A 12,303-nucleotide genomic window follows, 5' to 3' on the forward strand; every position below is an offset into this window, starting at 1 on the left:
GCACTTGCCCTAGCGTCGACCGGTTGCAAAGGAAAACTCACCTCTTCAGACTCCACGTTAGCCCAATAGCACTTGCCCTAGCCTCGACCACCTTGCAAAGGCTCAAATATGTCATTTAAGACAGATGCAGGGTCATTATTGATCTGGCATTCTATAGCAGCCTATAGTGTTAAATCGTTTCAATACGGATATTCTACCGTTAGATGGATGATAGGTCCTTAGTTTAATTACATGTATGATCCTAGATGACTATTTCTGTGCATTTGGTGTATTTACCTTGTGTTGTTCTTGCTTACTGTAAATCGCTCTGGATTAAGGGCATCTGCTAAATGACAAAATTGTAAAAGTGCTATGAGTACACACACACACAGACACACACACACACACACACACACACACACACACACACACACACACACAATAATGAGAATGTTCTGCAGATGTTGACTGTGTAGTGATTTAACTGCACACGCTCTCGTTGACCTAAATGATGTGCACCCTGCTAGATGGAAACATTTTCCTCTGCCTGTTATTTCAGAGGCTGTAGCCAATCAATCTGTGATAATTTGTCCCCCGGCTCCACTGCAGTACCACCGCTAGGCATACGCACAGTACACACTGTGTGTAGGGCAACTCGCCGAGGGGGAAAACAAAATGTGCCAAGCCGATCCTCATATTTGTCTCCACCAGCCGAAGGCATGGGGAGAGTATGTTTTGCACTCCGTCCGTCCGTCCGTGTGTCCGTGTGTCCGTCCGTCCGTGACCAGCTAATCTCAGCCACCGTTAACCTGGTCGATGCCAAATTTTGCACACACACTCCCTGGATGCCAACCATGAACCTCTGCCCCAAACTTTCCAGAACGGCCTGTTATAGCGCCACCAGGAGGCCGCTTTGTGCAAAACAAGTTTTTGCACAGTACACCTACAGATTTTGTCCAAACATCACGCAAATTGGTACACAGTCTCTCTAGAGCCATTCAACCAAACCGGTCTTTCAGATTTCTCAGACTCCATCCTGATTGGTTAAGATTGGCTTCCAAAATTCACAGGAGTGCTCAGTTTCAAACAAAATGCTGCAAATCATGAACACATCGCGTGATTTCCCTGAAATTGTGCACCCACATTCCCACTAGGCCGAGGACGAAATGCCACATGAACAATTTCAACTCAGCCTCAAGGTGGCGCTATAACTGGCCCAAAAGTGTTTTTACCTCTAACTGCACGGATCTGTGGATAACTTTCTATGCCAACTCCCTAGAGGCCAAGGAAAAACCTTTGCCTGGAATTCTTCACATCTGCTCATCCTGGTGGAGACCTGTGCCCAGTAGGGCACTTTTTCTAGTTTTCTCTGCGACTCTGCGGCTTAATAACGAGCACCAGTGCGTGCGTCCTCAAGTTGCATGCGTGATGTTGTGGATCTGCTCAGAGCTGAAGCAGCAACATTAGGACAAATCAAACGGTGAAAGTAGCCGATCTGCATGGGAGGGCAACCAAAATTAATGGTCAGCAGCTTCCCTGCCTGGCTCACCAATCTATGGTCAGCAGCGTCCCTGCCTGGCTCACCAATCTATGGTCAGCAGCGTCCCTGCCTGGCTCACCAATCTATGAAGTGCACCGAGCAAGACACTTAACCCCCTATGACAGCTCAACTCTGAGTTGTCATCTGAGCATCGTCCATCTGCTGGCTAAATGCAGAAAAGTCACGTGCCCCATGGCGGCCCTCCCACGGGGACGCCACAATACTCCCTTCATTCCCTTCCTATCAATTTACATCTCAGTAAAAAAAAGTAGAAAAAACAAAACATACATACCTAATTAGAGATACACGATATAATCGGTAGCGTATCGAAATCGGCCATAAAAATGCCATATCGGTATCGAACCAGTCTCAAAATAATCCTGATTATTTTCACCGATTTTGACCAGATATTGACTCCCCACTTGGCCAGGGGGAGATATTGTGTATGCGAGCTTCAGGCAGTACTACTTGTCAGCCAGTAGGTGGCTTACCAGACGCCAGGGTAGTGATGGAAGAAGTACTCGCATTGTAATGATAGTGATACTATTAGTGTCGAGATATTACATGTTGAGCTTCATGCAATATCTCCTGTCATGTTCTACCAAAGATTTTGTTCTGTACAATTGCGTTTCACACACAAAAAAGTTATGGACTGCAGCTTTAACGTGTGCTTCCATATAGGCTGATTAAAATAACATTTTAATAATTAAAATAAGTTCAGGTTGCAGTTTTAAAATAGCTTCCCATGGGTTAATAACTAAGTTAATACACTGTGAAAGGCCATGGCTGTTGCCCAATTACATTTGAAAATGGCAGTCATATTTTTGTATGATTATATTTTAGCCTCAGACAATGGAATGTGACACGGACGGCAGGAAGCTAGTAGCAAGGCAGAGGCAGTTTAGCGCTACAACGCTCCTTTCGTTTGTTTCTGTGCATCCTTTCCCTGTTTTTCTCTAATATCAACGACTCATAAAACACAACAGGAACTGAGGTCAAACGTCAGCCCAAATGCAGTATTTCTAAAAAAAACACAATACAATGCAAAAAGATCACACGTTAAAAAACAAAAGCCTGATTTATACCTTGTTGCGCGTCAGCTTGTAGATCAGCAACATTTTGACACGCGACACGACATGTCATGCGACATTATAAATTAAACGGCAAGTGCAGAGTATGTGTTGCTTATTTCTTACCACACATTAATATTGCACTACAGCAGCATATTTGGATAAGCATTATTATGCATTGCATTCAGATCACTTTAGCTTATTATGTTAAACGTTTTAAAGAGTCTTTTTGTGGAGTGAAGAATTCAAAACACCTCGCAACATTACATTACGTTATATACTATAATATATATATATTATATATATATATATAAATACAAGTATAAAAAATATATATATGGAAAAATCTGTTGTTTGGCTCTGCAGGACCTAGTGTCAGAACTATAATTAGAAGGAGAGAAAAAAGGAATTGTTAAACCACTTGAACCCCAGCATGACTACTCAAAAATAGAAAATCTACAAGCTCAAAATGCGTCACTTTGCCATGCATTTGAGCTTGTAGATCGGCTGTTTTTGGCAAAGAGATTTGGTGTAGACGGAACAAAGTTGTAACGAAAGTTGTGTTCTAAGGGTCGATTCATACTCCTATTTTAGAGCCGAATAAAAGTCGGTCCGGCGCTGTAGAGCCTACAATTTGACGTCATTTGAGGTTCGGGGGGGCGGGTACCGTCCTAAAGTCGGCTCTTCGGTGCTACTGAAAATTTCTGACGAACAGAAATCATTTCGGCACTACAGCGCCGAAACAGCGGTAAAATAGGAGTATGAATCGGCCCTAAGACTAGAGGGTTTAAGACAGTGTGTTAAACATAACTGTTTAAAGGGTAGGGGATTGTGTGTTAAATATAACTGTTTAAAGGGTAGGGGATTGTGTGTTAAATATAACTGTTTAAATGGTAGGGGATTGTGTGTTAAATATAACTGTTTAAAGGGTAGGGGATTGTGTGTTAAATATAACTGTTTAAGGGTAGGGGATTGTGTGTTTAACTGTTTAAGGGTAGAGGATCGCTGTGGAAAAGCTCTAGAAGGTTTGATCATCGTTGCACGTGTCCGTGGCGTGCCCGAAGGCCTCGCAGATATCGCAGTAGGGCCTCTCGTCGGCCGGGTTGCCGCGGTGGGCTGAGTGTGGGACGGAGTCAGGGCTCTGCGCCTGCGTGGGACAGTCCTCTGTATCGTGGAGGTCGAAGCAGTCGCAGATGTCGCAGAACAGACGCGGTGGCGCTTTCTTCTCTCGCTTCGACGCTCCTTCCTCCAGACTAGGGGGAAGAGGGAGAGATGGGTTAGCTTCACTGTCTGCCTGATTTGTTTTGTGCGGGGCCTGCAGATGTAATCTAGCATCTTTGATAAATCCGGCATATGTAAGGGACTACAGCACAAGGGGACTTGTAATTCGTCCTTCGCTAAATCCCGCCCCTCTTAGCAACTGTCGCCGGGCCTGTCAATCTTACACCCCCGCCGTTTCAGACACTTTTCAGTGAGAGAGGAAAATCTGTGAGCGAAAGTGTGTGTGTGTGTGTGTGTGTGTGTGTGTGTGTGTGTGTGTGTGTGTGTGTGTGTGTGGACGTCTCCAGTCATGGTTCAGTGGCAATCTGACAGAAACAGTGAGGTAGGTGGAGATTGTTGTTTGGTTTTAACACTGTACACCCTGCTCTGCTGCTGGTGTTCGACGCCAGGCGGAGCAAGAGGAGGACCCCAGTACCCATCACCATCCAGGGAGAGGAGGTAGAGATTGTGGACTCCTACAAGTTTCTGGGTGTCCACCTGAACAAGGACCTGGACTGGAGAGACAACACAGAGGCTGTCTACAAGAAGGGACAGAGCAGACTGTACCTCCTGAGGAGGCTCAAGTCCTTTGGGGTGTGTAGCAGACTACTGGTGATGTTCTACCAGTCTGTTGTGGCCAGCGTGCTCTTCTATGCAGTGGTATGCTGGGGAGGGGGCATCAAGGCGGGTGAGCTCAACAGGCTCAATAAAATTATAAAGAAGGCCAGCTCTGTTGTTGGCCTCCGAATGGAGAGCCGCGGAGAGGAGGATCGGGGCTAAACTGGACTCCATGCGGGCAAATCCCTCCCACCCCTTAAATGAGGTGCTGCAGGATAGGACGAGCACCTTCAGCCGTAGGCTCACAAGCCTCACACTCCCCCTGATGCGCACGGAACGCTACAGACTCTCTTTCATGCCAACTGCCATCAGACTTTTTAATGCAAAGGCATAAGAACTGCCCCCCCAAAATGGCATATGGTCCTTGGTTGTCTGGTCTTGTGTGATATGTCATTTGTGTCTGTTCTGTGTTGCTCTGTCTGTCCAGTAGTTTTTAGCTTTTTAGTTTCTATGCACTTTATGCTGTTGTAACACTTCAATTTCCCCTTGGGGATTAATAAAGTATATCTCATCTCATCTGTGTGTGTGTGTGTGTGTGTGTGTGTGTGTGTGTGTGTGTGTGTGTGTGTGTGTGTGTGTGTGTGTGTGTGTGTGTGTGTGTGTGTGTGTGTGTGTGTGTGTGTGTGTGTGTGTGTGTGTGTGTGCGTGTGTGTGTGTGTGTGTGTGCGTGCGTGCGTGCGTGCGTGTCTTACCCGTCTGTACCGTCATTGCCGTTGAACTCGGCGAGAGCCATCTTCTTCAGCTTGACCTTGAGTTCCTCGTTCTTCCGCTGGAGGTCCACGATCACACTGTTCAGGAAGTTGATCTGAGACGAGCAGAGAGGGACAATCAGACCCTTATGTAGCTTTAAATGGCATAGCAGAGGCTTAAATTATAGAGGGGAACACAGAATATATTCATGTGCGACAAAGAGCAACATCGACAAAAGCTTTTTACGACGTGAAAAGCTTTCGATACACAGGGTCCACCAGTGTATCTGCGTGTCTGTCTGTCTTCGTCTGCGTCTGGAAGTAATCTCGCAAACCGCTGGACTGATCAATGCCAACGTTTCTTTTTTTTTAATAACGTTTTATGCCACGATTTTGCAACCCATTTTTTCACCCAGTGTCAATTATCTAATGTAATTCTGGGTGCTACACTTCTTCTGCCAACCTGGGGGGGCAGCGCCAAAGTTCTTGTGCACACTTAACTTTAACTAGTCCATACCCATTTGGGGATACGAGTATGACATACCCTCTCTCTCTGCCCTCTCTCTCTCTCTCTTTCTCTCTCTCTCTCTCTCTTGGCTGGTGCACAGTGCACACCAAGTCCAAGATCCACTTTGGAGAGACGCAACTCCCATTTGGATCCACATGATTCAATTTTTTTTTCCCTTATTCAGAAAACAAGGCAGGAAAGGCAACCAGGAGACATGGCACAGAACACAAGAAGAATCAAACGATCAGTTGAACCCCAGACAGACGTAGTGAAATTGAAGGAGACTCGTGTCATAATATATCCATACCTGTCCTTCGGCGAACTCCTTTTCGTCCCTCAGCTGATCCAGAGCTGCATCACCTGGATAGAAAACACACAGACACTCACTGACGTAACATCCAGTACTCTGCACATTTGTAGTGCTACTACGATGTTAATCTACACAAAAATAAAGTCTGGCTGAGTGAAAAAGCCTCTGACCTTTCTACTACAGTTCAGTTTTTAGGATTGATTTTAAAATTATTTTACTTGTGTATAAAGCTCTCAATGGTCTCGCACCTTCCTACCTACATGACTGCCTGCCTAAATATGTCCCAAACCGCCCCCTGAGGTCTTCCACTGCTGGCCTGCTCGCTTTGCCTAAAAAAATGCAACTAAAAAATACGGGGAAGCAGCTTTTTGCTTCTACGGGCCGTCAGCATGGAACAAGCTCCCACTGTACCTTCGTCAGGCAGCCTCTGTAGACATTTTTAAAGCTCAGCTCAAGACCCACTTATACAACATTGCTTTTAATTGATCTTTTATTTTTTGTTATTCATGTCCTCACTGTATTGCATTACTGCTTGTTTTTTAATGTCGTTGCCTTGCTTTTATTTTTTATTCTCCATTGTTCTGTAAAGCACTTTGAGCTGCATTTCATGTCATGAAAGGTGCTATACAAATAAAGTTTTATTATTATTAGTTTAGTTGTGTATTATTTAGGTGAAATACATCATAAGGTACCCTAGTATGCTTTTGGAGAATCCGAAAGCATAGAAATCAAGGCTTCACGGAGTGAGTAATTGATGACAAAAATAAAAGTAATTTTGTGGGTGAATTTGTTCGGGAAGCTGTGCCTCCTAATGGATGTTTTTTGCATGTCTATCGAAGAAGGATGTCTCCCTCACTGAAATCCCAACCGGTTTTCATAATGGTTCGGTTTGTTAATAAATGTCAGACTCAGTATTTATGTTATGATATGATATAAGATACTTTGTTAAATTGTCGTGAACTTGAACGAAATGATTCAAACACTGAAATGAACGTGAATTCCCACCACTAAGGCCCAGTGGCCGATGGTGTCTATCTATCCCATCGGGATGGTGTATCTTCCTAAATTAACCATCTTTGGCGAGACTGAGGACAGGTGTGATGCGGGACGGCATGCTCACCTGAGGACGGAACTCCACTGTCTCCTCCGTCCGAGGCCTGCCTACCCAGAAGCCTTTGCTCCAGGCCTTGGACGCGGCTCTGCAGCTGGGCCTTGTCTCGCTCCAGGGTCTCCACGGCCGTCTGCAGGGTCTTGGCCATGGCGTTCTCGCCCCGCAGCACTGCGATCTGCACCAAACCGCCGAATCATCAAAACCTAGCCTGTTTGACTTATTGCTGCTCCCGAGAGATCGCACGACTCAAGTAACTGCATTAAACTTGGCTATTTTGGCTCTTTTGGGCAAATTTCCAAAAATATACTTATTTTATTTTTAAGTAGAAAAATATTGCTGTTGTACAAGCACACAAAGTGTAGCATTGCGAAGCTTTGGTAGCTAGTCTATTTTTGCTATTTATAATTCAAAGAAAGAAGAAATTACAGTAAGATGGTTAATTCCTACAATGCACAATGCAAGCATTTAGTTCAACTGTGTGTGTGCGTGCGTACGTGCATGTGTGCGTGCGTGTAGTGTGTACCTCATTCCTGAGAGTTTCCAGTTCCTGGTCCTTCTCTGATATTAAGGCTCCAGTGGATCCCGTTTTCTGGTTAGAAATGGTCTCCCTGTAAACATTAGTTAGAGACATAATCACATACATACTGTAAGAAGTGTGTGGTGTGAGTGTGTTTGTGTGAGAGAGTGTGAGTGTGAGAGAGAGAGAGAGAGAGAGAGAGAGAGAAAGAGAGAGATAGCAAAACCATTTGAAAGCATTCTGTAAAGCAGTGGTTCTCAAATTGGGGTCCGGGGGCCACCCAGGGGTCCTTGAAGGGGACCAGCTAAATTAGTTAATGTAGCATCACCATCAGTTGGTCCTTAGTTATTATATATAAACTAGAGGGCGGACTGCCCCGCCTCCAGCTATTCATTTCTTGATCCAATTATTTTTCTTGATTTGGGCACCACAATTGGTGTCCAATATTCGGAAGTGCTAACCTACGTGAACGCGCCTGAATCGATTCATGAACCAGCACTCCGTGTTAAACCCCATGCTGCGCGCTTTTTCTCGTGCATATATTTAGCCCACCTGCAGTTCCAGCTTTGGCCAGTAGGGCAGGGTGGCTTCACAGTTCCCCAGATGCTCTGGATGCCTGATTTAGCCAATTTAAGCCTTATTATTTTATACTTTGACTATATGATAAATAGCAAATCGTTATCAAGCTATTTTGGGAAAAAAATACTGAACAAATGTGAATTTTCTCTTCTGGAGGTCCCTGGAAACAGATGTTTTGAGATGGGGGTCCTCGACACTGAGAACCTCTGCTGTAGCCTAAAGCCCTGATGCACAACACCAGAACAGGCAAAATTTGGTTCAGGTTTGGCCGGCTACAGACTCTTACCTGTCTATCATGTCTAGCTGTTGACTCCTGCGTTCTCCGTGGTTCTAAGACACACAAACAAACACAGAGGCAGTTACAACCGTGTGTGTCACACTCAAGTTCAGTCAAAGCACCAAGCCTGCAGTATTCCTTATAGTAAACGTTAATTTACATTTCCATAGTTGTTTCTATCATGCCGATTTGTTATGATAAAACACATTTTCACTTATGATTTCAGTGTTGATTTTATCAGCAGCATTACATTATATAGCAGAATGTGAACAGCAACAGTTGTTTGTGAGACATCAAGGTCTCCACATCTCCAACAGTGATGATGTCACATGATGTCACGAGACCTGGGCACCATATGGTGCCCGACAGACACTGGTGCCCGACACACTGACAGGAAATGCGCGATTCTATAGTTAACTGCAACCTTCATTTGCAATAATAATAATACATTAATTTGTAACACTTTATATTTGAAACAAATCTCAAAGAGCTAAAAAGCATAAAAAAACAATGAAATGAACAAAAGTTTCAAGTTTAAATTAAAAACACATAAAAGTACATCTAGGCAAATACTGATGAAATAAAGGGTTTATAATCCCCTTTTCAAAAGCGTTAACGGACTGTGGTGTTGTCAGATCGTCCAATTAATGCAAATTAAGTAAATTAGCAATAACATAAGAGAACGAGTGCCAACACGGTTAAATGATCTGTGTCAATGTATCCATTTATAACACTGAGAGTACAAATGTAACCAAATAGACCCGTGGTTCCATTTCAGAGTTAAATAAACACAGAGAGAATGTTTCCGTGTAATGCCTTGTATCACAATTTCATTAATACTATGTTAAGTCGTGGATTATCTGAAAACAACATTCATGCAATTCTACCTGACGTGTCAGTGACTCAGTGTCACCGTGTCAAAACGGTGAGGTGTTTAAATGCTTTATACTGCAATATAAATCTGTACGTGAGTGACAGCTGCACACAGTGGTATAACATTAAGCTGAAGCTCAACATTGAGTGACATTTTATTTTTTTATCATAACCAATCTGCCTGATGGAAACAACAAGGAAAACATGAAAACATTAAATAATTGATTCTGGGCCAACAAACCAAGATCTATAAGAGGTCAAGGAGGATTTTAAGCCAAATGTAATATTTGTGTGCAAAACTATTCTGTACCTCGTTGAGGTGCTGAAACTTCTCGGAAGCCAGTTTTAGCTCCTCACTGGGAAAAGTGAAGAGAATAAAAGGAATAGTGACATTTAACATATGTTCAATGTTCATGATGAAATGTTCACATTGTGATAAATCAATCCTACATGATCAATAAGTCGTCTACGGCAGGCCAACCTGCTCCTGTCCGTCGTCCGTGTGTCTGTGAATACTAATCTCCGGAGTAAAACTTTGCAAGCACAGTCGCGGTAGGCCAAAGATCAAATGGGCTTTGTGGCTGTGCTATAACAGGCTGCTTTACGTTTTGGCCTATATCTCTTGAACCTTTAGGCCAAAGAAATGCCAGGTCAAAAATGTAAACAGGGTGGTCAAAGGTGGTGTATGCCATTTCTCCATTATACGGAAACTATACTGTACTGTTCCTTACTTGAAAACAAGAGCATAGCAGAAAAATGTTTGAAGAAGATGTCTGTGAAAACACAGTGATTTGGGACGTTAAGCGTCCTGGATTACAAACGTTGGTAAATGGATTAAAAATAAATAAACGAGATGGATAATCCCATATCTGACGAGGATGGAAGCACTGAGAGCGAACAGCACAGCAGTGTTTACAGCTGTTCTCTCAGATGTAGAAAGCCACACACACACGCACGCGCACGCACACGCACACACACACACGCACGCACGCACGCAGTGAGGTCACAATGAGAGGAGTGGCAGTGTCGGAGCCAGGCGGTTCTATGAAAAGCTGAGGCATTACATAAGCTTCCCTCCCGGGAGGAGGCTGAGGAAAGAGACTCAGAGCCTCAGAAGACAAGAGGAACACATTGTCAAACAGAAGGAAGAAAAGTAGAACCAAGCTGTGTCTCTGCAGCCCCGTTAGCCTCTTTCAACCTGGCAGTGGAGGAAAAAGTACTCACATTGTTTACTTAAGAAAAAGTATCAATACGGCAATGTGGAAATTGCAGTATTACAAGTAAAGGTACAGGAGTTCAAAATGTACTTGAGTAAAAGTACAAAAGTATTGGTATCAAAATGTACTTAAAGTAGAAAGTACTCCAACATCCTGGAATGAACTCCAATATTATTTAAAACTGAGCTCCCTGCCATCAGTTCAAAGGAATGCTTCAAAACAAAACTTGATTGCTCCCGTTTCAACAGAGTTATTTTTGTTTGTACAGTTTGTTTGTTTGACTGGTTGCCCTGCATAGTTCCTTTGTAATTTACCCTGATTTATAATGTATTGTGTTTTGGATGTATTATTAATTGTACTTGTACTATATTAACCTCGGCTACATTGAAAATGAGGGCTTGCACTCAATTGTACTTCCGAGTATAAATAAAGGTGATGATGACTCGTTGTGCTGAAGGTCCCATTTGACAAGTTTTTCAAATGTATAATAATCTTTTGAAAATAGCAGATCTGGCCCAGGCCGTAGCGTAACGGTCTGGGCACCGGACTGGTGATCCAGTCGCGGTGTGCCGCGGGTTCGACTCCCGGACCCGACACGGCCTTTACCGCATGTCATCCCCCATCTCTCTCCCGTTTCCTGTCAGCCTACTATCTGTCCCTTACAAAAATCAATAAAAGGCGTAAGCCGCAAAAAAATATCTTAAAAAAAAGAAGAAAATAGCAGATCTACAAGCTCACAGTGCGTCACATCTAGAGACATTGTGAGCTTGTGGAGCGTCTATTTTCGAATGGCCGAAATAGGGCTGAAGTGGTTCCATGAATATTTTGAAATAATAACCAAAATCTACAAAGTAACTACAGTAACTAAAGTTCTACAAGTTCTCAACAAAAAAGTCTCAAGACTTAATTTGGGCATCCTTGACACTAAGAAATGTGCCTAGGAAAACCTGTATGTCCAAAACCGTTACTTTTCAGGAAATGGAAAAAAGTGTGGATCCAATATAGTTTTGATTCTGTGTTCCAAAGATAGGTATGAAATGATTACTACTAAATCATTGCTGTTAGATGTTCAACAGTTACTTGATTGATTGAATGAAAATTGTATTAACAGTTTGTAGAACATTTCAAAGAAAGTACAGGTCAATACAAAAACCACTGAGGATAAAACCAGAAAAAGCAGACTTGATTACAAATACATCAGGGTCATCGATAGATTGGCTATTTTTGGTACTTTCATGTGACACTGTAGTATGACGAAGTAGGGCATTAATTTAAGTGAAATCATAAAAAGTAAAACTGTTCTGCCTGTGTAACACCAGCTTTCATGATGGCACAGTCAGGACGAGTTTTGGCTCGAAACGTAGTCAAATAAATGACTCTGGAGCACAATGAGTATGTGTGTGTGTGTGTGTGTGTGTGTTTTCTTCTTTTTCTTCCACCATAATAACGCACCTGGTTAGTTTGTGCCAGCCATCTGACAGATCAAACATTTTAATGAGCAAGACGTAGCTCGCCAAGAATGACAATGTTATGGCAACCAGTGAGCTAATAAGAAATGAATGTTTATTGCTTTCTTGCTCTTAAATACGTGTATTTTGAAGAATAATAAAAATGTTAATAATAACACATCCTCATAGGTATTTGTTTGGTTCTCTATTAAACATATATAAAATGCATTTACTGTCTCTCGTCCCTAGACTAGACTTAATGTATGAATGAAATACAGTACTGGTGAGATAAACGGGCGCCTAAAGG

At 43.0% G+C, this 12,303-nt stretch overlaps 1 protein-coding gene across 3 annotated transcripts in view; it reads right to left on the reverse strand.

Annotated features, from left to right (window-relative positions):
* Positions 1 to 1,345: 1,345 nt before the first annotated feature.
* clip1b (CAP-GLY domain containing linker protein 1b) overlaps positions 1,346 to 12,303 on the reverse strand; it is a 40,142-nt gene continuing 29,184 nt past the window's right edge. For all 3 annotated transcript variants that reach the window (XM_083793541.1, XM_083793542.1, XM_083793540.1), the window contains 8 exons: positions 9,642 to 9,687; positions 8,468 to 8,511; positions 7,609 to 7,693; positions 7,095 to 7,260; positions 5,972 to 6,024; positions 5,160 to 5,272; positions 1,590 to 3,842; positions 1,346 to 1,519 (listed from right to left, as the gene is read on the reverse strand). In XM_083793541.1, the coding sequence (XP_083649667.1) occupies positions 3,608 to 3,842; positions 5,160 to 5,272; positions 5,972 to 6,024; positions 7,095 to 7,260; positions 7,609 to 7,693; positions 8,468 to 8,511; positions 9,642 to 9,687 (742 nt within the window). In that variant the 3' untranslated portion in view covers positions 1,346 to 1,519; positions 1,590 to 3,607. The remainder of the gene's footprint in view (positions 1,520 to 1,589; positions 3,843 to 5,159; positions 5,273 to 5,971; positions 6,025 to 7,094; positions 7,261 to 7,608; positions 7,694 to 8,467; positions 8,512 to 9,641; positions 9,688 to 12,303) is intronic.

Source organism: Protomyctophum parallelum, assembly GCF_964188405.1.
Source record: "Protomyctophum parallelum genome assembly, chromosome: 21".
In the NCBI taxonomy this organism is placed as follows: domain Eukaryota; kingdom Metazoa; phylum Chordata; class Actinopteri; order Myctophiformes; family Myctophidae; genus Protomyctophum; species Protomyctophum parallelum.